General features: G+C 54.0%; 4 protein-coding genes and 2 long non-coding RNA genes across 11 annotated transcripts; 1 reads left to right on the plus strand and 5 right to left on the minus strand.

Annotated features, from left to right (window-relative positions):
- Positions 1-43: 43 nt before the first annotated feature.
- On the minus strand, positions 44-6,613 carry LOC104914410. 3 transcript variants are annotated; one of them, XM_010723878.3, is made up of 8 exons: positions 5,140-6,613; positions 3,396-4,971; positions 2,531-2,737; positions 2,304-2,405; positions 1,979-2,017; positions 1,845-1,894; positions 1,605-1,688; positions 45-1,456 (listed from the first exon to the last, which is right to left on the minus strand). In XM_010723878.3, exons 2-8 carry the CDS (start codon positions 3,595-3,597, stop codon positions 1,397-1,399), a joined length of 744 nt encoding a protein of 247 aa, XP_010722180.1. In that variant the 5' UTR covers positions 3,598-4,971; positions 5,140-6,613; the 3' UTR covers positions 45-1,396. The 3 variants fall into 3 exon arrangements, with proteins under 3 accessions (XP_010722181.1, XP_010722180.1, XP_010722179.1); XM_010723877.3 differs by having other exon boundaries at positions 46-1,459; XM_010723879.3 differs by lacking the exon at positions 1,845-1,894 and having other exon boundaries at positions 44-1,459.
- Positions 6,614-6,679: 66 nt separating this feature from the next.
- LOC116217462 lies at positions 6,680-7,411 on the minus strand. The gene is made up of 3 exons (XR_004162047.1): positions 7,136-7,411; positions 6,926-7,021; positions 6,680-6,813 (listed from the first exon to the last, which is right to left on the minus strand). It is a non-coding gene; the product is annotated as an uncharacterized LOC116217462 (long non-coding RNA).
- A 39-nt stretch (positions 7,412-7,450) lies between these two features.
- On the minus strand, positions 7,451-14,550 carry LOC104914408 (signaling lymphocytic activation molecule-like). The gene is given in 11 exon segments (XM_019623084.1): positions 7,451-7,601; positions 7,729-7,874; positions 7,952-11,831; positions 11,911-12,000; positions 12,330-12,351; positions 12,353-12,401; positions 12,938-13,038; positions 13,880-14,134; positions 14,136-14,151; positions 14,333-14,463; positions 14,465-14,550. Coding segments are annotated over 9 exon segments (807 nt in total). The 3' UTR covers positions 7,451-7,601; positions 7,729-7,874; positions 7,952-11,774.
- Positions 14,551-18,451: 3,901 nt separating this feature from the next.
- Positions 18,452-20,784, minus strand: LOC109371034 (CD48 antigen-like). The gene is given in 5 exon segments (XM_019623118.2): positions 18,452-19,321; positions 19,531-19,788; positions 19,860-20,168; positions 20,585-20,641; positions 20,644-20,784. Coding segments are annotated over 5 exon segments (816 nt in total). The 5' UTR covers positions 20,747-20,784; the 3' UTR covers positions 18,452-19,232.
- A 281-nt stretch (positions 20,785-21,065) lies between these two features.
- On the plus strand, positions 21,066-22,098 carry LOC109371036. Its single transcript, XR_002121694.2, has 2 exons — positions 21,066-21,812; positions 21,972-22,098. It is a non-coding gene; the product is annotated as an uncharacterized LOC109371036 (long non-coding RNA).
- Positions 22,040-24,927, minus strand: LOC104914407 (natural killer cell receptor 2B4-like). Of its 4 annotated transcripts, none has more exons than XM_010723874.3 (8): positions 24,409-24,927; positions 24,088-24,345; positions 23,646-23,765; positions 23,244-23,332; positions 23,057-23,122; positions 22,878-22,943; positions 22,635-22,694; positions 22,040-22,432 (listed from the first exon to the last, which is right to left on the minus strand). In XM_010723874.3, the coding sequence occupies exons 1-8, from the start codon at positions 24,881-24,883 to the stop codon at positions 22,358-22,360; spliced, it is 1,209 nt and encodes a 402-aa protein (XP_010722176.1). In that variant the 5' UTR covers positions 24,884-24,927; the 3' UTR covers positions 22,040-22,357. The 4 variants fall into 4 exon arrangements, with proteins under 4 accessions (XP_010722176.1, XP_010722174.1, XP_010722175.1 ...); XM_010723872.3 differs by having other exon boundaries at positions 24,058-24,345; XM_010723873.3 differs by having other exon boundaries at positions 22,535-22,694; positions 24,058-24,345.
- Positions 24,928-24,940: the final 13 nt, after the last annotated feature.

Consider the following 24,940-nt stretch of genomic DNA (forward strand, 5'->3'; position numbering starts at 1 on the left):
TTTATTAAATCCATTGGATATTTTTTGGCTTTGTCTTCTCCCCCCTCACCCCCCCCACCAACCCAACACCTGCAGTGCCATATATGGCCTCTAGAGAGCGCGATGGGGGGAGTGGCATCCTGCCCTGGGAGGTCGCACAGCACAGCTATGGGACGTGAGTTTGTGGGGCTGATGTTTGGAGTTTGTGGGAGAAAGGATTTAAGGTTTCTGGAGCCCAGGGTCTAAGGCTGACATGGCCAAGGGTTTGGGTTTATGGGACCGTGCTCCTGGTGTTTATGGAGGCAAGGATTTGGTGTTAATGGAGGTGAGAGTTGGTGGCTTGTGGAGCTGTGGGTTTGGGGGTTGTGTAGGCAAAATTTTGGGTTTGATGAGGACACGATTGGGGATTTATGGGACCAAACATTTGGGGATGGGGGTAGCGAGGACTTGGGGTTTGCATGGCCAATGGTTGGGGATTTATGGTGCCGAGGTCTTAGGGTTTCTGAGGGATGTAACTGATGTTTATGGAGCTGTGGGCTTGCAGTTTATGGGACTTTTGCTTTATGGAGCTGTGGGTTTGGAGTTTATGGAGCCAAATTTTGAGGATTATGTGGCCAACAATTTGGAGATGATGAGGACAGGGATTTTGAGCTTTTCCAGGGCCAAGGGCTTGGGGTGAGCAGAGCACAAGCAGAGGGCTGAAGAAATACCCAAAGCCTTTGGGACTTGTGTGTTTCCCACCCCACAGCCTGCAAACCCCGCTGCATGCAAACAGCAGATGTGCACAACGCCCACAGCTCAGCACCCACCTGCACCTCCACCCGTGTCACTGGGAGGGGATGTTGGTGGTCCCTTTGATGTTTTTTTCAGTGCTTTTTGAGTCCCCACTCTCAGCCCCCACGCATCACCCTGGGGGCCTGCACCTTGCACTTTGCTGTGCATGGAGGGAGCAGAGTAAGAGGCAGATGGGGCTGCTGCTCGCTGCATGATCTCTCCCCCAGATGAATAATTTAGCACCAACATTTCCAACCATTCCCCTTTTCTCTGCATGTAAGTCCTTAGCTGCCCCCACTCCTCCTGTGTGCTGGGCCACGTGGGAGTAAACGACAGCTTGATGCACAGGGTGCAGAAAATCCAGGATTTCTGGGGCAAAAGGCTGCTTTATTGGTTCCATTGTGACACCCCCAAGACCTATCCTTGGGTGCAGTAAATGTACACGTCTCACACAGGTCCTCATTTTGCAGGGAGGTGGCCATGCACTGGAGCATCCTTTGGCTGGACCAAGGTGGTGTATGATGCTCGCATCCTCTAGCATCCATCTGTCTCCTGCCCAGGTGTGTTGGCACAGTTTGTCCCACTGGAGTGGCCTCGTGCTCCTTCAGGGTGTCCAAAAGCTGATGATTCCCCTGCTTCACACTCAGTCATCAACAGGAACCCCAGAGCAGAGGGAAGCGCCTACAGCGGTGGGATTCGTGGGCTGCTGAAAAGCAAAAGATGCTGAGCAGGACACAAACCCTAGAACACCTTGAGAGCATCTGAAACCCACCCCTGCACAATGCTTTGGGTGCACCCAAGGTTGTGCCCCGAAGCTCTGGGCTGGTGGCATCAGGGATGGGGTAAAATACCTGGGAAAGCTGTTCTGAGGAGGGGGCTGGCTGGCAGGGGGTAGTCTTGCTCAGCTCCTGGGGCAGAGGGTTGTCTGATCTCTTCTGCAAGAGAGGGACAACAGCACAAAGTGCTGAGCATCCTCATCCCTGTGCACCACAGAGGGGAAACTGAGGCACAGAATGCAGCTTGCCCAAAGCAGTTTGGGGGGGAGAGGGGGGGAGGGGGGAGGAGTCAGGAAGAGCAGTTGGAAGAGCAACCTGGGCAGCAGGAACAGTCAAAGCTGTGTCATTTTCTGGGTCGGCCACATCTGCAATGCAATGAGTGGAGGTGAATCCAAGCAGTAGGAGAGAATAAAGGATGCTCCAGCAAGAGAGCGGCTGAAAAATCTCACCTGAAAAGTCACTGATGGAGGTGGTTGGCTCTTGTGACCCTGTGGGAGAGAGCAGACACATGTTACAATTAGGAGGCTGAAAAAAAACTGAAAAACCAGGCAGCTCCTCCAGAGATGAGCTGGGAAAGTTTGGGGTTTGCTTGGCTCTGTGTTGAGGCCAAAGATGGCACAGGGTTGCCCAAAAGGTGCCAAACTGAGCAGGAACTGAGCAAGGGGAGGTGATGCTTTGCAGCATTTCTGTGATGCTCTTGGGTGCTCTGAGGTTGCCAACACCCTTTCCTGTGGAGCCTGGGTGGTGCTGGTGCCCCCCAGCACAGCAACTCACCATTGCCTTTGGTCCTGCGGTAGGTGAAGAAGAGCACGAGCAGAGCAAGGACCACAAAAATGATGGGGGACCAGTACCTGATGGGGAAACCCGATTCGTTTCCTATGGGAAGAGACAAGAGCTGAGGGCTCCTTGCCCAAAACAGAGCACCAGTGTCTCTGGGGGCTGCCGGACCCTCCAGGGCAGTGGCGCATCCTCAAGCCACGTTTCTTCTTCATGAGACTCACGGGTTTGGTTCCCTGGGGCATCTGCTTGCAGTGGCACAGTGATGGTGGTGAGGTTCCCAGTATCAGAGGGGCTGGGGGAGCCCACTGGTCCCGTTGTCAGCCCGCTCACATCCCAGGTGGCTGTAGTGGGAGCTCCCGTAGCCTCCGAGATATCACTGTGCTGGGTGATGTTGTTATCTCCCTGATCCTCTCCCTTGAGGGCGAGTGCTAAGAACAAAGTTCATTAATTCACATTAGGGTTGAATAGCCTCAGCAACACCAACACCGTGCTTTCAAATGTCAGGAGCTCACAGGAAGACCGATTCAAATCTCCCAACTACTCGCTAACGAAGAAAGTGATAATGAGAGCAGCGCTGTGGTGGGGGCTGTGCATAGTGGGGAAATGACACGGGGGGGGATTTTTGGAGACAGCAGCATTGTGCTGGCAGGGAAAGTGTGAGGGTGGTGGTACCGCAGGGCTTTACACCTCTGGCCGGGGTGTGCAGGATATTTCCCAGCAGTCTGAGCGTGCCCAGTGGCACATTGCAGCAATGGGGACATCGTGGCCATGCGCTCACGGTGACGCAGCCACTGGAGGCAGGAAAGCTGTTAGTGGAAATGGCTGCACTCTGGTGTGCAGTAGGGCCGGGACATAGGAACATGCAGAGAGCCCCGAAGATGTGCAAAGGGCTGAGGACAGCAATCAAAGCAAAGATTGAGCTCGCAGTTTGGCTTCCTGGAGCCTGGCTTTGCAGCGCCGCTCTGCGTGCTGGGTGTCACACCTGCTAACTTCACACCACACCACCCACTCTTCTCCCACATCCTCCTCTTCCTTCCCACCTCACCCTGGGTTTTGGGGCAGCCCCCAACCCCCAACCCCACTCACCAACACCCACACAGAGCACAGCAAGGCAGAGTCCCCCGCGCCCCGCTCCTTTCGCCTCCATCCTCTCCTGAACCCCCCCCCCCCTCGAGGCCCCACAGTGCCTTCCTTCCCCTTTTTTGCCCTGCCAACGGCTTCCTGTGAACATGAAGGTGTCGGCAACATCACGGGGTGATTCATGGCCTAAAATTATCCCCGGGGGCATTTCTGAAGCTGTGATGGGGCAACGGAGGTGGCGATGCCCCAGTGCCACACACTACATTGTGCACAGCCCCATTCGGCAGCAGAGAGCTGGGACGGATTTGATGCCACACAGATGAACCCTTTGGATAAACACATGATCCACAGAGCATTAAATCTGTTTTTAATTGATGAGTATGAATTTAAGAAACAGAAAAACGAACCGTATATGACCATGCTGTGAAAATGCAGAAAACGCACCGTGGGTTTGTCAATAAGATGCTTTTCATCAAAAAAAAAAAAAAAGAAGCAGAAAGAAATGGAGCTCAGATGTGTCTTGCATTTCTATTCTGGCAGCTCCTAGAGGGCTCTCCTGTGCCAGGCACTTCAAAGGATCTCCGGTTCCATCCCTGAATAATTCAGTATCCGTGCAGACAAGACAAAGAGCGGGGGAAGCAGCACGTGGGAAGATGTGTCCGTCTGGAAATGGATGGCGAGGGGCACTGGGACAATGCAAAGCAACACATTCCCCCCCTGCAGCCCAGCCCTGCTAAGGAGCAGCCCCAGCTGTGCTCCCCATGCAGGATCTAAAGGCTGGGGGCTGCTCAGGGGGGTTCAGAGCTGCTTGCAACCACAAAGCTCCAGTGCTTCACATACCAGTATATACAAGGAGTTGTGCAGAATGGCACCAGGCCACATTCCTTGTCACGTTTTCCCCTGAGAGGGAACCCCCTCCCTCCCAGTGCAGCCTTGCACCATCTCCTGCAGGACCAGCCATAGCTGAACTGCAGCACAGAGCAGTGCTGGGTGTAGTGGATGGGCACTGCGGGGGCTGTGAGGTCGCTGCAAGCAGTGCCGTGGAAACTCAGTGCATGGCAGAGGTGTGTGTTCTCACACTTGGTCTTCTACCACATTTTACAAAGTGTTATTTTACTTTCTTTGTTCAATAACCGAAGCATTAAAATATTCAGCAAGTTAAAAAGAAAAAAGAAAAAAAAAAAATGTGGCTGAAGTTTCACTGAGCCGTCCCGTCCCTCTGCACAGCCTCTGCTGAGGCTTCTCTCTGCAGGAGCATCCAAGGAGCAACTTCTCTGCAGGGCAAGGCTGGGTGTGCAGCCACAGTTTTGGTCCATGTCCCCTGGTGTGGCCACAGAGGGCAGATATAGGATCCCAAATCTCACCCAGATAGCAACACACAATCAGATCTCTTGTCTCAGATGAGCACTGTGTCCGTGATGGGGATGACTCCCCAGTGGCAGGGATCCATGCTCACAGCAGACATGTGGGCACTGCAGGGCTGTGCCATGGGATGCAGCTCAACGACCATCAAACAGGGGCTTTTCTCTTGCTCCCAGCACCCCAATGTGCTGCTGCTCATCTTCTCATCATCTATCTGCAACTGCAAACAGGCAAAGCTTTGCTTTGGTTCCTGGGAGCTGTGTCATCCCACGCCTCTGCATCAAGGCACTGTGATGCTGCCATGGGATGAGCTGCTCCATCCAACTGTGGCCCAGCCACGGGGTCTCAGGGTCTCAGCACCCAGGGATGGCCACGAGCATCAACTCACCTGGGCCATGTCTTGGACGGTGGCATAAATGATTTTGAAGGTCTCCACCCCTCAGGCTGGCGACTTCTTTGGGTCACCTTTCTGCGCCCTAGGGAAATTCCATGCATGCATCTGTGGAAAAAGTTACTTAAATGTTTTCAGGGCACAGAATGGGCACAGCTCCACGGCCTTAGGACCCCTGAGCTCAGTGGGAAAGGAACACATCCCAGTGGATGTGCTGGTCACTGATGGCACAGGGGAAGTGCAGGCAGGTGGCAGTGGCTGTTGCCCATTGAGTTCCCAGGAGGAAGCAGCAGTTGAAGTTGGGGTTGTCCAGCTGCTGTCCTTCCTCTGTGTCCCCACCACACATCCCCTGTGCTGTCCCCATCCCAGGGCTGTGCAGACCCATCCTGCTCCATCCCATGCACAAAAAGGACAGAGATGGACTCACCTGCTGGACAGCACTGACCTTATGTACTCTGCTGCAGCCCCTGCAAAGACACACAGTTAGAGGGGCAGCCCCAGTGCTGGCAGCAGCATCACTGCTGCACCACTGGGATGGCTGCAGGGTTCCCATGCAAAACCACAGCCATGCACCTGCAGCCAAAGGCAGCCAAAGCAACTTGCTGTGGCAATCAGTTTTTTATTTACATGCAGGATCTATGGCTGCTTTCATGCATTTTCTTCTCCATTTTAAGTACCATTTCAGAAAGCATTGGTGTCAGCACCATCAAACAGAGAAGGAGGATGGGTTTACATCCTGTATTTGGAGTTCAGGGTCAGATTTTCGGTTTCTATAATCTGAAACAGCCACGTGGACTTCTGTTTGTGCAGCGTTTTGCTGTTTCCCACGGAAGGGCTGGGCCCCAAAGAACGGCTAGGAGAAACCCTTGCTCCAGGTGCTGGATGTGCCTGCACAACCCATTTGGGCAGGAGCTCCCCTGCTTACATCAGCTTTATTACAGCTTATGGAAAGAAGAAAACATGCGCACGACAGAGGTCCATGAGATTCTCGGAATCAGCACACAGCTGTGGCAGTGATTTGGCAGCATGGCACATCCTCCACTGAATGGCCCTGGATGCCAGGGAGTGGAAACAACAGTTGGTCCCGCAGGATTGAACAGCACCCAGTTCAGGGCTGGATGTGGACCCTGAGCCTCAGCATCTGGTGGAACTGATGCAAAGGTGATGGAACTCCTTCTGCAAAGCTCCCAAAAGCAAGGAATCCAGGCAGCAGCAGTTTGAGGCAGCTGTTGCAGGCAGGGGATGCTCAGCTTGGGCAGGTGCTGCAGGGGCTCATTTCTCTTTCTGGATGGGGTGCAGCCACCTCGCTGCTCGACTTCTCTGCACCCTGCCTGGCTCCCTCCTGTCCCCAGAATCCCTCAAGCTTTGGAGGTGTCCTCGTGGCTCTGCTTTCTTCCCTTGGGGAGGGCATAAAGGTCTCCAAAAAAGGACCGTGGGCACCTTTCCCTGTCACCGTGCATGCAGGGTGAAGGCACAGGGAACTGGGGGCTTGCAAGCCCAAGCACGACTAGGAACCAACAATGGGATCACACAGACAGAGGGGGTGAAAGCGTCTGGAGCTCTGGGAACAGCTACATACCCAAGCTGTGGTGATGGATGGTTTTCCTCCGGATCTCAAGAATAAACAAGGAAGGAGGCTGAGGGAGCCAGGAATCCTACCTGCTCTGGGAGCTGCAGAAACAGATAGGTCATGGCTCCTCCTGCCTGGGGAGAAGTGACACGGGGCTCCTGTTAGCAGTAGCCCACATGCTGCCAGGCAGGGAGCTGTGGACCTGCACCTTACCTTTTAATTTAACAGTGGTAATGATGATAGCCAAGAATAAGAGCAGTCCAATCACCAATCCTGCTATGATGACAGTGTGGCTGTTGGAAAAGGTGCCTGGGAAGAGAAGGAGGTCCTGGTAACAACAAAGGGATATCCCAGGCACATCCCAAAGCACCTCTGCTCAACATCAGAGCAGGGATGCTTCAAGCCCTGCTAAACCCTTCCTACCTTTCACCTCTGCTCACCCCAGCTCTGCCTCCTTGCTGCGCTCCAGGACAGTTGTGTCCAACCCAGACCTCCCCTCTTGATTTTCCAGAGGCAAAAAGAGTGAATGATGCTGAAGCTGCTCAGAAAGCCTGGATATCCCCCAGGAGCTGTAGGAAGAGGTAAACTGCCCTGGCCTCAGATTCCCCAGTCTCCAGCATGGAGTTGGGGCAGCATAGCAATGGCAGTGGTGCCTTGGGGACTCTGTGACATTTGGGGACCAGATGCAGACAGGCAGCAACTCACCAGCAGCAGGGATGCGGGCTGTGCTTTCTGGTGGTGTGGGGAAGAGAATAGGGAAGGGAGGAGAGAAATGAATGCGTTGATAAAGCCCCTGACTGGGGACCTTTTGCAGGATGTGTCCTGTCCCCAGCACGTCCCCAGCACATCCCCAGCATCCCCCACGTGTGCATCCTTTGAGAGATCTCACCTGCACAAAGGGCAGAGGGAAAGACAGTTGGTGTTGCAGCTGCCGACGGGGTTCTGTGCTGTGCAGGTGTACAGCAACGGGTCCAGATCCGCAGGGTGCTGCCTCTCCACCACCACCACTCACTCACATCCCTGCCTCTCTGGTTGATCATTGTAGCTCCAAAAGAAGGAACTGTCCCTTGGGAGGGGTCCACTGTGTGTTGCAGTGCATAATGGCAGCCCTCAGCTGAGCAGTTCCACCCGGTGCAGCTCACCATCGGCTCCAGCAGCTCACCTGTGAGAATTGAAGGGGCTGTCAGCAAATTCCCCCACCCCACTTCCAGCCTGGGGCCGGAAGCAAAAAGCACTCACGGTACACATGCAGGGTGAAGTTCACTTTGACTTCGTGGTTTTTTGTTAAGCAGGTGCCAGCATCACCCCTCCTCAGCTGCTAGATGGTGAGTGAGCTGCCGTTGTTTGGGAAAGGCCACGCAGAACACGAAGGATTTGTCAGAAAACACGAGTTTGGGAGATGCCCCCAATCTGATGACCAATATGGGTTCACCACGGAAGCTCCAGGTCAAGTATTCTCCTATCAGGTTCTGAAGATGGGGTGTGACAGACTTGCCCTCTGCCCCAGCTACATCCATCCCATTGCTGGCACATGCTGAGTAGAAAAACCCAGCTGAGCCCAGAGGAGGAGTGCAGGGCTCCAGGGTGCTGCTTGTGGAGCCCTCCATCCTAGGGGATGGATCTTTGTTCCCTGAGCCCCTTCTTGCTGTCTGTACTTTCACATCCCCTAAGCACCAGGAACATGCAAAGGGTGAAGCAAAAGTGCAAGGAGGAATTGGGATCAGCTTGGAGAAGTCAAGCAGGTTCCCTATTCATGGCAGACAAGTTCACCTAAAGGAGCCTGTGGAAATCAGGTGGCCTCTTCCTTGAATTTGACACTTCCCTCTTTTGAGGAGGGAGAAGATACTGTCCTGTTATTCTTCCTATTTTCAAATCCCCTCTGTCTTGCTTGATCCTGGAGTGGAGCTTCCCCCTCAGAGCTTGGGAAGAATGAATCTTGGTACCAGGAGATGTTCTCTCTCCAATGCTTATTTTTGAAACTAGGCAAAGGCAGCTGTGCCCACACTCCTTCCCTGGTGAAAGCTCCAAGGAAAAGCTGCCCTGGCCATGGGGAAGTGTTTATGAGGGAGATAAGGATGGAAGGGAAGGGATGGAAGTGCTGCTGCATGATGCATGTCCTTGGGTTCCCTGTCCAGGCTGATAACAAGGGCATGGGGTCACCACCAGCATCACAGCTGCACCCCATTGCCCCTGCAAGTGTCACAGCCAGCTGCAGACCCTACATGAAGCATTGGTTTCTGATTACAAAGAGTATCTCTGTCCTGCAGGGGACCAAACCCCATCCTGAGCCAGCACCTGGCCAAAGCCAGGACCCCAGAAGGACTCAGGGACCTCTCCTGGCTCTCCAATGCTGGTTGGGAATTCATGTGATTTTCCCTTCTGCACTTCCCTCAAGTTTACTTCTGTGCCCAGGACATAATGAGACACACAGGTCTTCCCAGTGTTCGTGGCAGCTTGGAAATCAGCTAGAAAGCTGCTTCATTTTCAGAAACAGACCTAAATACCCCGTAATGAAAACGTGAGAGCTGGAGGTACTGAAAATTCTGAAGCAGCTCATGGGTGGCAATAGGGCACAGACCCCGAGCTCAACACAGGAGGGGTGCAGAAGGATGCAGAGAGCAGCAGCATGTGGCAAGGCTGGAGCTGGGAGCTGGCACTCATCATTGGTGGGATCTGCAGTAGGATCAGGATAAGATCTGGGATCTGCCCAACTGCTTTGGGACAGCACAGCAAAACCCTAATAATGAGTTAAAAAACAACATCTGTCCTCACAGAAGGCACTGCACTGTGTGCTGATGGCTCTGCATGAGACAGCGCTGTCAGAACTCTGTTCTCCTAGGTGTTCCCAAAACAACCCCAGCTGCAGGATCCCACCCTGCCTCCCACCCACGAGGGAAGCACACATCTCATCCCTGCTCAGGTAAGAACTACCACTTCCAATGACAAAAGGAAGTGAGAGTATGAAAGAATCATTGTGGTTCAAACAGAACTCTCAGATCAGCCCAGCTCCAACACATCCCCACTGTGCTGGGAAACCTCAAAGGATGGTGACACCGCCCCTGGGCCAGTGCATCGCCACTCCTTTGGAGAAGGAATTGTTCCTAATGTCCGTTCTGATGCCTCCCTCTGCATCCGTCGGCTCACCCCAAATGCCATCCCTAAGGAAGGCACGTGTGATAACGGAATTCTTCCGAGCCCAGCAGGTAGCAGGGGATGGAACTTCCATAGTGTGTGCGTTTTTTGGTGCAGACTGGGAAAGAACGGAGCAGTCAGTGGGGAGCGGTGTATTTCGGGGCCAGATCTGGGTGAGCCCCGGCTCCCAGCTGCTCCCTGCCCTGCTGAGAGCACCGGTGCGCAGATAGATGAAGGTGCACATGGTCCCCCTGGTGGCTGCCATCTCCAGCCCACTGGTGCAGCTTGAGGCCATCACCTGCCATCTCATCGCTGTTTTCTGGGTGAAGAGACCAACCCCCATCCACACTACATCCTCCTTTTAGAGAATGGGAGAGAGTCATAAGGTCTCCCCTGGGCCTCCTTTTCGGTGATAGAGTGCTTGGGGGGTTTCTGCATTAACCACACCTCGCGGGCATTTCACTGCCCACCTGCAGGTCCCTCTGCTTAAGTTCAGTTCTATTTCTCAGAGGGCTTCCAGGTGTTCCTGGTGATCTTAGGCCCTGATCCAGAAGGTTCAAAAGCTTCCGAAGCAGAACCCACAGGCTGCTGTGCCAGCTGCTCTGCTTCTGGCTGTGCTCAGGCTGGTCCCTGTAGCCCAGAGAGGAGAGCATTGGAACTTAACCCACGGATTTCCTTCCCCCCATCACTTCAACTTGATGTCCCCATTGCAAAGAGGGGTGAAGTGCAAGAAAATCCCATAGAACGCATGGAATGAAAACCAAAGGTGAGAAGCCTTCAGGCAGAGCATAGAAGTGGTGACACAAGGCATGATCATGTGTGTAAGCAGTGTCACACCCAGCAGCGTGCTGGTGCTCATGGACCACTGATGGTTCACTGGGGCATGCAGCGTAAAGGAGATGAGAGCCAAGCTCTCTACCTGCACGAACTGCTCTGTGGGCACATCTGGCACTGGTCCTTACAGCAGCAGCACAGCTCTGCAGACTTCCCAGGGTAAGGGGATAGAGAGGGAGGACCCATGTGGTGCTGGGGGCATGGATGGCTGTGCCAGGCTGGAGAGCAGAGGGTCAACTGAGATACATCAGCCACTTCCCCAATTGGGCTTATTTCAGGAAGCAGTCTGACCCTGGCATCATATCAAAATTGAAGGGAAGTGTGCAAAGCCAAATGGGGCTTTGGACTTGTGATGATTTCTCTGCTGGGGTGAAGGAAAAGGCTCAGCTGTTGCTCCTCCCCAGTGTTGAGCCACATGAGGGTGAGCAGGAGCAGCGGATGTGATTAGCTCATCCTGCGGGATAATGCAGCCACTTCTTCAGCACAGGGTGCATGCAAGTTATCATTGCCCGATACAGAAATAGTTACCAAGCCCTTAAGGGAAGCTCCTCCTTTGTCCCATGCTGGTGGAGGACTAGGCGAGGAGGAGGAAGAGGAGTTATGGGGATGTGCTCCTGGGGTGATGGCATCTTTGCATAGACTTCCCAAGAAAGTAGCTTAGCTGATTTTTGCTTAAATAAGGGGAAGAGGAAGCTTGAGATGTGTAGAAATGCCCTTCTCTTCCCCCAGAGCCTGACCCAGCTGCAGCCCTTGCATGCTCTTTCACAGTCCTTCCTGAAAGATTTTCCTATCGCTTTATTTTCTCTAGCAGGTGAGGTCAGCTCTGCTGCCCGAGCCCAGCAGTGGTAGAATTATGGCACAGCTGGAAAGAGCCGACAGCCCTGAACCACCCCTTGTCCTGGTGCTGGACATGGTGCTCTCTTTGTCCCCACGCTGCTCTCTTTGCTTTCTTTCCTTCATTCAGCCATACGCGTTGCTCCAGCGACCATCAGCTCAATGCTTCGGGGCTGGGAGCTGCGTGCCCCATTTCCACAGGGATGGGCAAGGTCCCCTGCAGGGATGTGGGGTTTAGCCACGTCCTGCCCCACGAGGAGGCTCAGCTGATGGGCAGCATCACGTTGGCATAAACTGTCATAGGTTCCGTGTTGGGACTCTGCAAGGCAAAGTGGGGTGAGCGAGGTGCTGGGATCGGGGTGCTCAGTATGGGACCCACCTCAACCCCCTCCAATTACCTGAGAGCTGTATGGGGCCAGGGATGTGGTATAAATGGTGGTGCAGGTGGGGTGATCAGTGCCCGGAGGGCTGCAGGGGGACTTTGGCTTCTGTACAGGGAGCAAAAAGTGAGCAATGGCAGCCAGCTTGCTGCTCTCCCCTTCCTCCAGCACTACAAGGCCTCCTGATAGAGCTTATCCCCAGAGCCACCATAGGATGCTGAGGGCTGGGGAGATGGCAGCACCCAAAATAATCCCAAAGTAAAGTGGACCTACTGGAGGTGACACTCGGGGAGCCCACAGCCACCCCACTCCTGGGTGGGTATGACCTCATTGTCCCCTGTTGCAAGGCTACATTGGCACCCTGTGCTCCAACCTCACCGCCCATAGAACTGCAAGGACACAGCTTTGGGATGCTGCACCCTGCAGGGCTCACTCACCTCCACCCGCTGCACCTGAGAGTTGATGCACTGTGCTGTCTTCAGCCAGCAGCAACTGCTCCCTGGGTTGTCCTGCACCACGGACACCGCAAAGTCACCACGGGGATGGGGTGGCAGCAGGACCCCTGCTGACCCCATACTCCTCCCCCCATGGAGTTCCCTGTCTTTCCCATGTTGCATCCAACCCTGACGCAGCCTTTTGGCTACGGGCTCATTGGCTTGGTGAATTTGTCACTGTTCAGGGTGTTCACCCCCAACCAGGGTGTTCTACAGAGATGTTGCTCTCTTGAGCTTGGGCTGAGATCACATGTTTCCCCTTGAAGCCGTGTGATACCATCAGAGAAGTGCAGCATCCACACAAAGCCCTTGAGGTCACATACTAAGCAAAGCAGGTATCTATGTCTTTCTTTTTTTTTCTTCTTTTTTTCTTTTTTTCTTTTTCTTTTTTTTTTTTTTAAGTCTTGTTTCCTTCCTGTCTGTTACCCCAGGCTTAAAAAGAAGCAGGTCCCACTCAGCCTTTCCCCCGTGGGAGGAGGGTACCCCAACACAAGCCTGCGGGAGCTGTGAGCTGCTCCTGTCACCCCCAAGCCTCCACGCTCTGCACTCACTCATGTTTGCAGCCACATAAGCCACAGCGAAGGCCCCAGCAAGCACGATCAGGACCATTATGGGCAGCACCACCCCCAGCAGCAGCATCCCTGTCCTCCAGCTGCCCGTGGCTCAGAGAGAGTGAAGGTCAGCAGTCAGCATCCAGAAGAGAAGCTCATCTTTAACTCCACCCCTCCCTGTACCTTCTTGTCTATTTATGGGGCTGAGGATTTCAGAGAACGATAACAAGGAGCAGGAAATGCTTTTTTTTTTTTTGAGCTGAACTCTCTATAGTCAGCTTCAAAATGCAACCACCAGCAAAAAAATCTTGCTGAGGGCCGGATGAGGCTCTGACATCTCTCTGGAGGCTTTGTGGGGAGCCCGGGGGCAGAGCTCTGCACTCCAGTCCTCAAGGGACAGAGGCTGCCATTAATGTGTCACAAGGGTGTCCCTGTGTGTGTAAGGTTTGGAGGGACCCAGTGCTGGGAAATGTGCCCTGCAGTATCTCATGTCAGCATCTTCCCCTCTCCAGTGAGATCTAGAGATGATGTGGGGACCTTTGCCAGGCACAGGGCATTGAGAGATCCCCATGTGGGTGGGCAACAGAGAGGTGGTGTCACTGCTGTGTCCCCAGGGTGAGGGACAGCCACAGCAAAAGTCCCCAGGTCAGAAGAGAGGGCAAGAAAAACCCAATGACAGAGAGCATGATTTTGGCCTCAAGAGCCTCCTGGGGAAAGTTGAGGTTCTCATCATCCCCAGCTCTCCTGGTGTGTTTCAAAAGAGCCTTGGGCAGCGGGGCGCAGCGAGCACAGCTCAGCGCTTACGGGAATGGCCACGCAGCCCACAGAGGTGCTGTGGCTTCTTTTCCTGCCAAGGGTTCCTCCGAGGTGAAGAAAGCAAATTGAAAAAATCCCCCATGGGGCTGAAGGTGGGGGAGAGAGTGGAGCTGCATCCCTGGGGGCTCACCTCGCTCCTCGGATCTGCAGGTGGAGGAGTGGAGGGTGGTGGTGCAGCGGCTGACGGGGTTGCTGGCTGTGCAGGTGCAGGGCAGGCTGCTGTTGGTGGGATCGTAGGAGAGCAGCAGGAGGCTGCCGTTGTGGGTGCAGAGTGGTGAGGTGCTGGCCTCAGAGCTGGCCCAGCTGTAGGACACGTTGTCCCCTTGTGCTGCTGTGCAGTTGAGGATGACCGTGCAGCTGTCATTGGCCAGCAACCAGTCGAGGATCAGACACGGGCTCTGGGTGGAGAGAAGAGAGAAAGGCTGAGAAATCCTATCCAGCCCTCCTGCCATCAGCTGGAGGTGGGGAGGTGCTGGTCCAGTCCCAGTCCTGCTGGAGGCTCTGGAAATGAGGGTGAGGTCTGCCTTCACCAGAGGGTTCTGGACGCTCCCACCATCCCAACAATGCAAGGTGTCTCACCATACACTGCCAGTCGGATCTGCCAGTTTTTCTCCCCCGCTTCCATGGTGACAGAGTATTCGTAGAGCTGCTGGTCATGCTGTTGGGTGCTGAGGATCTCCAGTGAAGAGCCGGATGGGTGGAAGAGAATCTGTCCCACAGTGCTGGGTGAGATTCTGGAAGTAAGGGGGGATCCTCAGGATTGTTGCCTTCCCCAGGGTGCCAAGCACTGTCTCCATCGTCCCACAGCCTAAGCCTGGAAGGAGAGCAGAGATGCACGGGGAGAGTCTGGGGTGTGCTTGGAGGAGCTGTGACCCTCTGGTTACAGAGCTGCATGAGCAGGGGACGGTGCTGGGATTGCCCTGGTAATCTCATGTCAACCCCTGTGCAATGATCTGCTCGTCTCTCTACTGATGTGCCTCATGATGTTTTCAGCCGGAGACCTGGGTTAGGCACCACATCCTGCCCCAGTGACAGTGGCCCCACACTCCAGCAACCCCTGCGTGCCCCGAGGGCATCTGAGCACCACCGGTGGCAGTGGTACCTGGTGCACACCAAAGCACTTTGGTCACCATCAGCCCCGGGTTGCTCGTGGGTTGACTCTGGTTGTGACCATGATTCATAGTTGCCTGCAGACCCCGTGAGCCGTGGGCTTGTTTTTGTAGGAAACAGTGTGGGGATGACACCAGCTCAGCACTGCTCACCGATAGAGCGTGGAAGGGACTGTGCCACGTAACCCTCATGTCTCCTGCCCTATTCTTTCCAATGGGGCAAAGGCTCATCCCAGAAGGGAAGAACTCAGAGTAGGACTAGGCACAGATAATATTCGTATCTGCTTTTGCTACAGCACATCCACTGAATCCTCAACCGAGCTCACAGAAACTGCTTCCCTCCCCCAACACAAGTCCTTGCCATCGCTTATTTTTTCTCCCTCCATGGCATGAAACACAGCAGCTTCAGAGCTGTCCCTGTGAATTACATCTCCGGGGTGCCGACCCAGCCATGCAGAGTGGCTGCTATTGCACAGGAACGCAGCAAAGCCCAGCATGGAGCTGGAGGCTGCATTTTCTCAGTGGCGTGGAGCACAGCGGTTAAGCTCCTGATTAATTACTGAATGGAAAAGCCCTTTTTGAAACATGGTAGCAAAGCCCTCAGCCTGGCAAGCTGCAGCTCCCAGGGAGAGGAGATGCTCCCTGGGGGAAGATTGCTGGGATGTGGGACTGGAGGTATGAGAGTCCAGGAGCACCCATGTGGAGCAGCTGGGGGAAGATAGGCATAGTTCAGCATCCAGAGCAGCCCCTGTGTCAGGAATTGTATTCATGGGACTTTCAGAGTGCTGTTCAGGCAGAAAAACCCAGGGGGATTTTGAGGGCCTGTATTCTAGTAACAGTGAGCCAACAGAAAGGAGGCAGCCCCGCACTGCTGCTTTGCCAGGCAGACCCTTCACTGCGTGCCTGGTGATGGTGCAGCAGCACATGGGGATGCACGTTTTGCCTCTAGGAATGGCACTGAAAAGAGGGTCGGGGCTCAGCCCACCTCCCCATGCACTGATGCTCCTATAGATGTTCTGTTGCTCAAGTACCACCTCCCCCCCAACCAGCACCCAGAGCTGAGACCTCTGGAGAACATCTGCCAGGACCTACATCTCCTGCTTCCCAGCCCAGAGCACCTGTGATACCCCATGAAAACCCATGGCAGAGTATTCCATCAATACAGATATGCTCTAACCATCACTGCCTTTGTTCATTCATCACTTTTTATTCTCTCCTCCCTCAGTCTGACTATAGAGTGCATTAGGGATGCACCGCACATCCAACCTGGAGTCAGGAGTCGTTTGTCTTCCAGATGAATATTTACATTTATCCACCCACCCAGCCCACAACACACCATTTCTAATACCTGCTGATCCCCAAGCCATCTGAACCACACATTTTGCAGATAGGAAAGATATACATAGCCCAAACCCAGCAACAAGAGAAGAGCAGCCAGAGTGATGCTCTGCAGCCCATGCCTCGGCTCACGGAGCTGCTGCCGGAGTGGAGTTAATATCTGCTGCCATGCTCATTATGAAAACAGGTGTACTCAAATCAGAGGCACTGCTGTGGGCCATGCGTTTCCTGTTTTTTTGGCTGAATGATTCTGTCTCGAGTGGAAAGTATTCAAAGCGCCGCTGAACGCATCACTGAAGAGCACTGCGGAGAGTTGCAGAAGGGCCCAGAGCATGGATTTATAGTTTTCTTCAGAAGTATATCATCTGCCACAGACCCTTAACTTAGTCTCCGTGAGAAGAGGAAATGGCCAGCACCAAATTCGCTTTATGTATGATAACAGGTTCCCGGGGCTGCCCAGCACCAGCTGGGGCAGAGGATGCGGCACAAGCACAGCCCACACCACAGCATTGGCTCACAGCAGGAAAAACAGTGAATATTAGGGGATGAACCCACTCTGGGTGCACGGTATCCAGGGTGGTCCCAATCTGCAGCCTCAGCTCCAAGGCTTTGCTGCAAGCAGGAGCACAGGCAGTCCTTAAAGCCCAAGAGAACCTCAACCTGAGCACTGTGGGGCTCCAGTTTGCTCCTGCAGTGCTTAAATCCAACCCCAGGCATTGTGCTCTGCTGGTGTCTGGGGATAAGGGCTGTATAATCAATGAACATACAGATGTTATAATTAAGAAATAACCAGGAAAGTTAGGCTAAGTAAGATTATTGCAACAGGAAGATAACAAATGGAAAACACTTACTGATGTTTTAAGCTCACAATATTCTCCGCAAGGAGTGATCTCCAGGAAGAGATCCTTCCTCAGTGGCAGTGAGCACTTAAATGGGATCCAGGAGAGGTAGAGCCAGGCTCCACCCCTTCCAGTAGCACAGGTGAATTGCCTTCACCTTTGCTCCCGTGGCTGTGGGCATTCCCTGGCTGAAGGAAGAGGGATGGGTCATGGATGGAGAAATACTGGGTATGAGCAGAGCAGGGATGGGATATGCATGAAACATAGGTGGAATATGGATGGGACATGGTTGGGATGGAGCAATAATGGGATATGAACGGAGCAGGGATGGGATGTGGATGAGATGTGTGGGACATGGATGGAGGAAGGACAGGACATGGATGGAATATGAATGGGAAACAGATGAGACATGGATGAATGTGGATGGAGCAAGGATAGGATACAGATGGGACAAGAATGGAGTAGGGATGGGACATGAATGGGATGTGGGTGGGACATGAATGGGGCACAGATGAGACACAGATGGGACATGCATGGGACATGGATGATACATGGATGTGACACGGATGGGACACAATTGCAGCATGGATGTGACACGGATGGGACATGGGACATGAATGGGACATGGATGGGACACTGGTGAGACATGGATGGGACATGGATGAGACTTGCACGAGACATGGACGGAGCAGGGACAGCGCTCAGTACACACTGAGGCTGGAAAAACTCTGCCTGCACGTTCCATTGCTGGAAAGGGGTGAGAAGATCTTGGCTGTTTTCGTGTTTTTAGTGGAATGAATTATTCATCTCTGCTGCTGCTCAGCCTGCGCAGAGCCACTGCTTTACAATGGGAGAAGGGTTTTTTCCTATTACTCTTTTCAAGTTTTTTTGTTACTTTTTCTCTCGTTTTGCAGAAGAAAGCGGAGGCAGCAGCATGAAGCACAAATTCCTCTGTTTGTTTTAAAACAGACCACATTTAGGTGTCAGGATGAAATAAAAGCTGCATTTATGCCTCCCACCGTTTTCCAGAGGAGCCAGGCTCTGAGCATGCCGAGACTTTTGTCAACAATAAATTATTTCTGATGCTAAAAGCAAACCCACATCGGACCAACGCATGTCCTGCAGGGTTGTCCTTGCTCAGAAAGCATCTGCCTGAGCACCAGGCAGTGCAAACTGATGCCTCTGGGCTGGAAAAGCATGTGAGGCACTGGGAAATATCACAGAGGAGAATTTCTGCAGAAACTCACCCAGGAACCGGTTTTGGACCCTGACTTTGACCTGAGATATCATGTGTATTTGTCCCACTGGACGTCACTGTAGTTGGCAGATGCCTGGAGATGCCCAAGGCCTTAGGGAGCCCCCAGGGAGGGCTCAACTCTCCCTGCATGTCCTATAGTTGAGGAATGGACTGGTTTTGAGCAGTTAACCATCAATTTATTGATTTGTTTTGCTGGTGTTCTCAAAGCATCATTGTGAAAGACAATCCCTGTGGCTGTCATGGTTTTTTATTGATATTCCATATCATGACATCCTGCGGTCAACTGTCAGAGCTGGGAGGGCTGTGTTTCCTGGTTCCTGAGAGCTGAAAGCTTTCCTATCAGCTCTGGTCATTCCCAAGTAGCATCCAGGAGGGGGAAAGTGACATAAAAAAGGACCTCTTTCTGACTGTACCGCCATCCCACAGCATGGTTAGAAGCCCATGTCCCTCTCCCACTTGTTTATTACCCTTGATTCCTTTTATACTGTATCATCTCACATTCCTTTACCAGTTCTCATAAATTAGTTTCTCTTTGTCACAATCAAACCTCCCATCCCATCGTGGGACAGAAGATTCCAATGGCACCCAATGTGGGGCATAAAGATTAGGATAACATATCACTGCCGAACACCTATGGTGCACTGACAGTTTTGGCAGACATTTAAGGGAGGAAGGCTGCAGCTCTCTGGGAGCCCTCCCATCTCTAACAGTTGTCATGATAAGGAATACCCGTGAAAAACCGTTCATGGTTGCATAGCAAAGGTTGAGATGCTGGCACAGCACGTGGGTCACTGGAGTGTGTGCCCTGGATGCTGGTTGTGATGGATTCCTGGAGAACTGCAGTCCCTCAGTGTCAGAGTACTCCATCCACACTTGGTCTCACAGCAGGAATGTGCCGAAGGAGGAGGAGGATAGGCATCAACTGTGATGCATCATTAAGGCAGACTGAAGAGGAGGAGGAGGAGACATCCCAGAGACACCTGCACGCTGGTCTTGGTGGAGGTAGTAACAGCAGAGGACTCAGCTGGAGGTAGAGGGAGAACTGGGGCAGCAAGTGGGACCACCATAGGGCTCACAGCCCCATTCTCCATCAGCCCAGGGGCTCCTCCACCTCCAACCCAGGGGAAAAAGGGACATCCCCCAGAGACCACCTCCAGCCTCACTGGGACCCCATATCATTGCTGCTGAGCACTCTTTGAGCCAGTGCTCTCTCCCACCTGTCCCACTAAGTACCTTCCCAGGAGCAGGGGTGCCTGTGGATCAGTTTAGAGCTGTTGGAGGAGACGGGGTTCTTGGCTACGCAGGTGTAGACTTCCATCAAGGGGCTGAAGGAGAGGAACAGCTCACTGCCTCCATTTGATGCGATCTTCTTGGGAGGCAACCACTCATAAGTGACATCCTCCAGCTCCACTGAGCAATTCACGATGACTTCGCAGCTCTCCAGGTTGCTCTCATTCACCACAAAATTTATGGTGGGTTTGGGGACCGCGTCTGCGGGGGACAGGGAGAAGTCACAGCCGCCCTATTTCCTGTGGGTTTCTAGGACCACTCCCCCAACTCACCATACACATGCAGTCGGATGCTTTCAGGGTGCTCTGTGCCTGCACTATCCTCCATATACACCCAGTAGGTGTTGCTGTCATTTTTTCTCAGGTGGTCCATCCTCAAGGTGTTGTTGGGGAAGAGTTTCAGGCGATCCTTGTAAGGGCCATTGGGGTAGCGGACCTTCTCCCCATTCTCATGGATGGCAATTTTCAGGTCCTTGCCGAAGCGCCACTCAACTTTGTGGAAGAAGCCCTGTTTTCTGGGGATGAGGTAGGCCACCCCACCGCTAAGCCCTTCCACGTGTGTCTGGTCCTGCTGCGCCCATGCTGCTGGGAGAGCACAGAGCTGGGCTACTGAGGAAGTTGGGACAGCAGTTGGGTGGGGTCACAGCCCCCACCTCTTTCACTCCTTTACTGAGAACACCATGATATTCAACTTCCCTTTTCTCCCTGCTCATTCCCCTCCCAGCTCATTCGCTTCCAGCATGATGGGACAGGGGAGTGTCCCATGGGGAGCGATCAAACTGCAGGATGTCCCAGCAGACCACATCTGGGTACAGGAAGAGTGAAGGGAGAGCATGGGGTAGGGATGGGTGCCCTACACATCCTTCCTGCACACCACCGTCGCCATCCCCGCCATCATGTTCCTCACCAGCACGTTCTCCAGCACCATGGCCCCAATCAACGTGGGTCCAATCTACATGGTCCCCGCTCAGCATCGCCCCGGAGGAACCCAGACGTACCTTTCACGAAGAAAACAAGAAGCTGCCCAGTGAGCACCACTGCCACCTTCATTCCAGTTGGTGTCCAAAATCCACACTGAGCATCTCAGGCAAGCCCCCCAGCGGCACCCCAAAAGCTGCAAGTCTGAGGTCTCCAGTCGCAGATACGTATTCATGAAACATTAGCCCTGAAACTTTTAGTTTCTGTGGCCTCTGCAAAGCGCATGCGTCTTCCTCTTCCTCTTCCTCTAATCATAGCTCTTCTATGTCACAGGAGGCGTTCTCATTGCAGGCAATGAAACTGGTGAGGGGTCTCGAGCACAAATCTTACGAAGAGTGGCTGAGGGAGTTGGAATTGTTCAGTCTGGAGAAGAGGAGGCTCAGGGGAGACCTCATTGCACTCTACAACTTCCTGAAGGGAGGTTGGGGTGAAGAGGGGTTTGGCCTCTTCTACCTGGCAATGAACAGGACCCAAGGAAATGGCCGCAAGTTGTATCAGAGGAGGTTTAGGTAAGACACGAGGAAGAACTTTTTCTCTCAGAGTTGTCTGCCCAGGAAGGTGGTGGAGTCGCCATCCCTAGAAAAGTTCAAGAGGCGTCTGGACGAGGAGCTGAAAGATCTGGTTTAGTTTGTGGAAGCAGTGGTGATGAAAATACGGTTGGACTGGATGATCTTACAGGTCGTTTCCAATCTTGTGATTCTATGATTCTATGATCAGAGGCACCACGCAGTCCCTCTCTGGGGACTAAAAAATGGGTTTTTTAACTCATTATCTTTCTGCACTGTTTGAAGCAGTTGGTCTTCATTGAGATCCCACTGATGATGAGCACCTTAAGCCTTTTCTCAAGGTAATGACTGATTCTGTCTGTGGGGGCAACGGGACAATGGCACGTGGCGGTGCTGCAGAACTCTGAGCAACTCCAGCTCATGTCCATCAGGGAGAAGAGCCAGTGCCTGCAGGAGAGGTTTCTCACCTCCCTATCGCTCCTGCAAGATGAGGCAGCAGCCTCACCCCCTCCCATGTTTCTGCCCTGGATTTCCACCCATGCCAGCACGGCACCGTGTCCCGACCCCATGCAGAGGTCCATCTCCTGCGGTCAAAACAGCAATGAGTCGGTACTGACGGCACAGGAGCAGACTTTGCTCGCCTAGAAAATGAAGAAACCAGTGGATTTGCGTTCGTTGCATTTTACCTTCCCTTCCGTCAGGGCCAGAAGTACTTTGCTCTCTCCCACCTGGGTGCCTCGAGGTGCGGATGATGGCACCACGCAGCAGCACGGCTCTGCCTTGAGCCCACCCCCCAAATTTCCTGCTGTGACAGCAGCCCCCCAGCCCCCCTCACCCCTTTACCATAGCAGCCTCTTAGCACACTCCCCATTAACGATCCCAATTAACGCTCCTTTCGCAGGGAACAGACACAAAGGTATTTTGATGCGGGGGACTCAGACAGAAGGAAGCGGGCGGCGCCGTCGGGAGTGAGCTCCCATCAAAGAGACACGTTTAATTTTAATCCCAAATAAAAGCCTTGATCTCGCCTTTGGTGCGATTTTTGAAGCCAGAGTCCCCCTTTCTCTCCCCCCTCCCTTCCTCCCGGAGCCTCTCTTGCCGTCGGAGGGCGTCGGAGGAAGGAAGGACCGTTGGGTGCAGGGCTGAACCTCCCGCAGCAGTCAGGAAAGAGGGTGGTTGTGGTCTTAACAAAACCCAAGTCCAGATGTTTCCATCCCCAGTGAGCCCCCGGGCTGCAGGGGGGGTTGGGGGGGGGAGGGGGGAGAGGGATCCGAGTGCCTGCGGGGCTCAGGAGTTGTGGTGGTCTGTGGGAGATGTGGATGAGTTCTGAGATGAGGGGTAGCGTCTCAAAGGTGCCGTCACCTGCAGGTAAGTGGGTGAGGGTCAGTACAGCAGAGATGTTTGCAGCCATTCGTGGTGCGTGGTGTGGGACTTCTGTTGGTGGCCAGAATCACCAAAAATCACCCAGAAAGTCACCCAAATTCCGGCACCAAGAAGCTCAAGAGCGTGGTACTTGGAGAGGAGGTGTGCAGGGCTCATCTGTCTGCTGCCCTGTGCCTGTTACCTCCATATAGGCAGTAGAAACCAGAGCTCGGTCCAACTTCTTCCTCTTGAAGGAGGGGGACTGTGAAGCAGAGAGTGGATCTGCCCTTAGGGATGGGGTAGGGGGCTGCTTCCCCCCCAGAGGCCCTGAGAGCAGCCCCAGAGCTCTGTGGCTGTGAGGTCCCACTGGTGTCCTCAGCACTGGTGAGGATTTGAGCTTCTCTGCTTCTGCAAAGGGGCCGTAGCCGCAGCACAGAGCACTCACCCTCATCCTGTGCTGAACAGTGGAGTAAATGGTACAGCTTTCAGGCTTCTGAGGGCTTCTGGGCCTCTGTCAGGGGGGGAGCAGAGGAAATATGGAGTGAAAAGCAAATTATGGGCAAAAGCCGTACACCTCTGGGGCCACACAGCTCCCCTGGGATGGATCCCAGCACAGAGTCCCACCTGTCCTTTGGGGTTGACGACAGCGTAGACAGTGTTTCCTACCACGTGAGCCTCACTGTTCCCGTTCTGCAGGAGAAAGCAGCCCCAAACTGGTCAAAGGATGCACAGGATGCATCAGGCTGACAGCAGCTATCCTGGGGCCATGTGCTGCCCAGGGCTCAGCGTGGGGGGGGAACCCAACACTCACAGGCTCCTGACCGGTTTGGAGTTTGCCCACCTCCTCATAGACAGTCAGCGATTGCTCTGTGTGTTCAGGGGGAGCTGGGGAGGTCGGAGCTAGGGAAGAGAAGTTACAGCTCACAGTCCCACACATCCCAGCAAAGTGAAGAAGGGGAGGAAGGCACCACTCGGCCATGGGCTAAGGGAGTGCTTCTCCAGCTCAGAATAGAACAGATGCTGACGAAAACCCAAACAATGCCCCAGACATCATGAGATGGACTCTCCTGTGCCAGCAGCAGATTTGGGATGGAAATAGTCCCACATAGCAGGGAAGAGCCAGGGGCTGGTGGCAGCACAGGGGGGACGCAGGGGTACAAGGGGTGTCAGGAGGAGATGCACAGCCAAATCCCCACTCCAAGTGGATCCAAACCTGCAGGGCGGTCCTTCCTCCTCCTCCTCCTCCAGCACCAGTAGGTGGTGGAGCCAGCAATGCAAACAGCCAGAACCAGCATCACGATCACTGCCCACCATGGGACGGCACCAAACAGCCCTGGGGAGGAATGAGTGCAGAAGGAACGGGTGACATGAAGCAGAGGAGAGACATTTGAAGACGATTCTATGACTCTATGATTTCCAAAGAACTGCCCCCATCATGGCTGGTGCATGGGGAAGAGACTTGCCCAGGGAAACTACAACATCCATTTACGTGCAGTTTCCAGCAGTGATGTTTCCCTTTTCAGCAGAAGGGCACATTTTCTCCCTGGTAGCAGCAAAGCAGCTTGGGGTGGGGGAGGGTTGGGGGAAGATGAAGGTCCCAAAACCGCAGCAATGCAACCCCAAACCTGGATTTGATGGAGCAGAGGACAGATCACCTGTCTGGGTGCAGGCTGCGGCCATGTCTATGCTAGCTGTGCTCCAGCTGGCCGGGTTGCTCACATTGCAGACATAGAGCCCAGGCTGCACATCCTTGGGCACTTCCAGCACACTCTGGTTGCCCAGTGGCTCACTGTCACGGGACCAGCTGTAGGACACGGCGGTGGCCCCAGGCACAGCACAGGACAGCTGGAAGCTGCACCATTCCTGCTCCTGCTGCAGCACGTGTCTCTCCAGGTGTGGGCTGCCCACAGGCTCTGCAGGGACAGAGAGGTTAGAGGGGATGGGGATGGAGGAGGGCAGGAGGTCCAGGCACTCACCCCACACTGACACGTGGAAGCACTTGTTCAAAACGGAGCCATGTGAGTGTTCGATCTCTGCAGAATAGTTGCCACTGTCTGCTTTGGTGACAGCACTGATGTGCAGGGAGAGGGGCTCCCAGAGGAAGGTGGCTCTCCGAGAAAGAGAACTGTTTGCAGGTTCAACTTCATCCTTCCGAACCGTCAGGATGCGCTGCCGGGGTTCTGCCCCCAGTACCACTTTCCACTCAACAGCTGTCCATTCCAGTGGCAGTGGTTCCTCCAGCAGCAGCTGCAGATCCGTACCGCTGAGCACTGCTCTGTCCCTGCAGCCTTCAGCCTCTGTGGAAGGCATGAGGTGAGCACAGTGTCCCCACGCAGAGGGACAGTCTGGGATGGGGACCCCTGTGCTGCACCCCACGTGCTGCTGCTCCATCCTCTCTGGGCAACACTTCTTGGTGCAGATGGAGCTGGGATGGGTCCTGCATGCACCCATCTCCTGCGGTGCTGGGTCTGTCCACAGCCTGCACTCTGGCCACGTATTGCAGCTGCC

This window comes from Meleagris gallopavo, chromosome 27 (assembly GCF_000146605.3).
Source record: "Meleagris gallopavo isolate NT-WF06-2002-E0010 breed Aviagen turkey brand Nicholas breeding stock chromosome 27, Turkey_5.1, whole genome shotgun sequence".
NCBI lineage: Eukaryota > Metazoa > Chordata > Aves > Galliformes > Phasianidae > Meleagris > Meleagris gallopavo.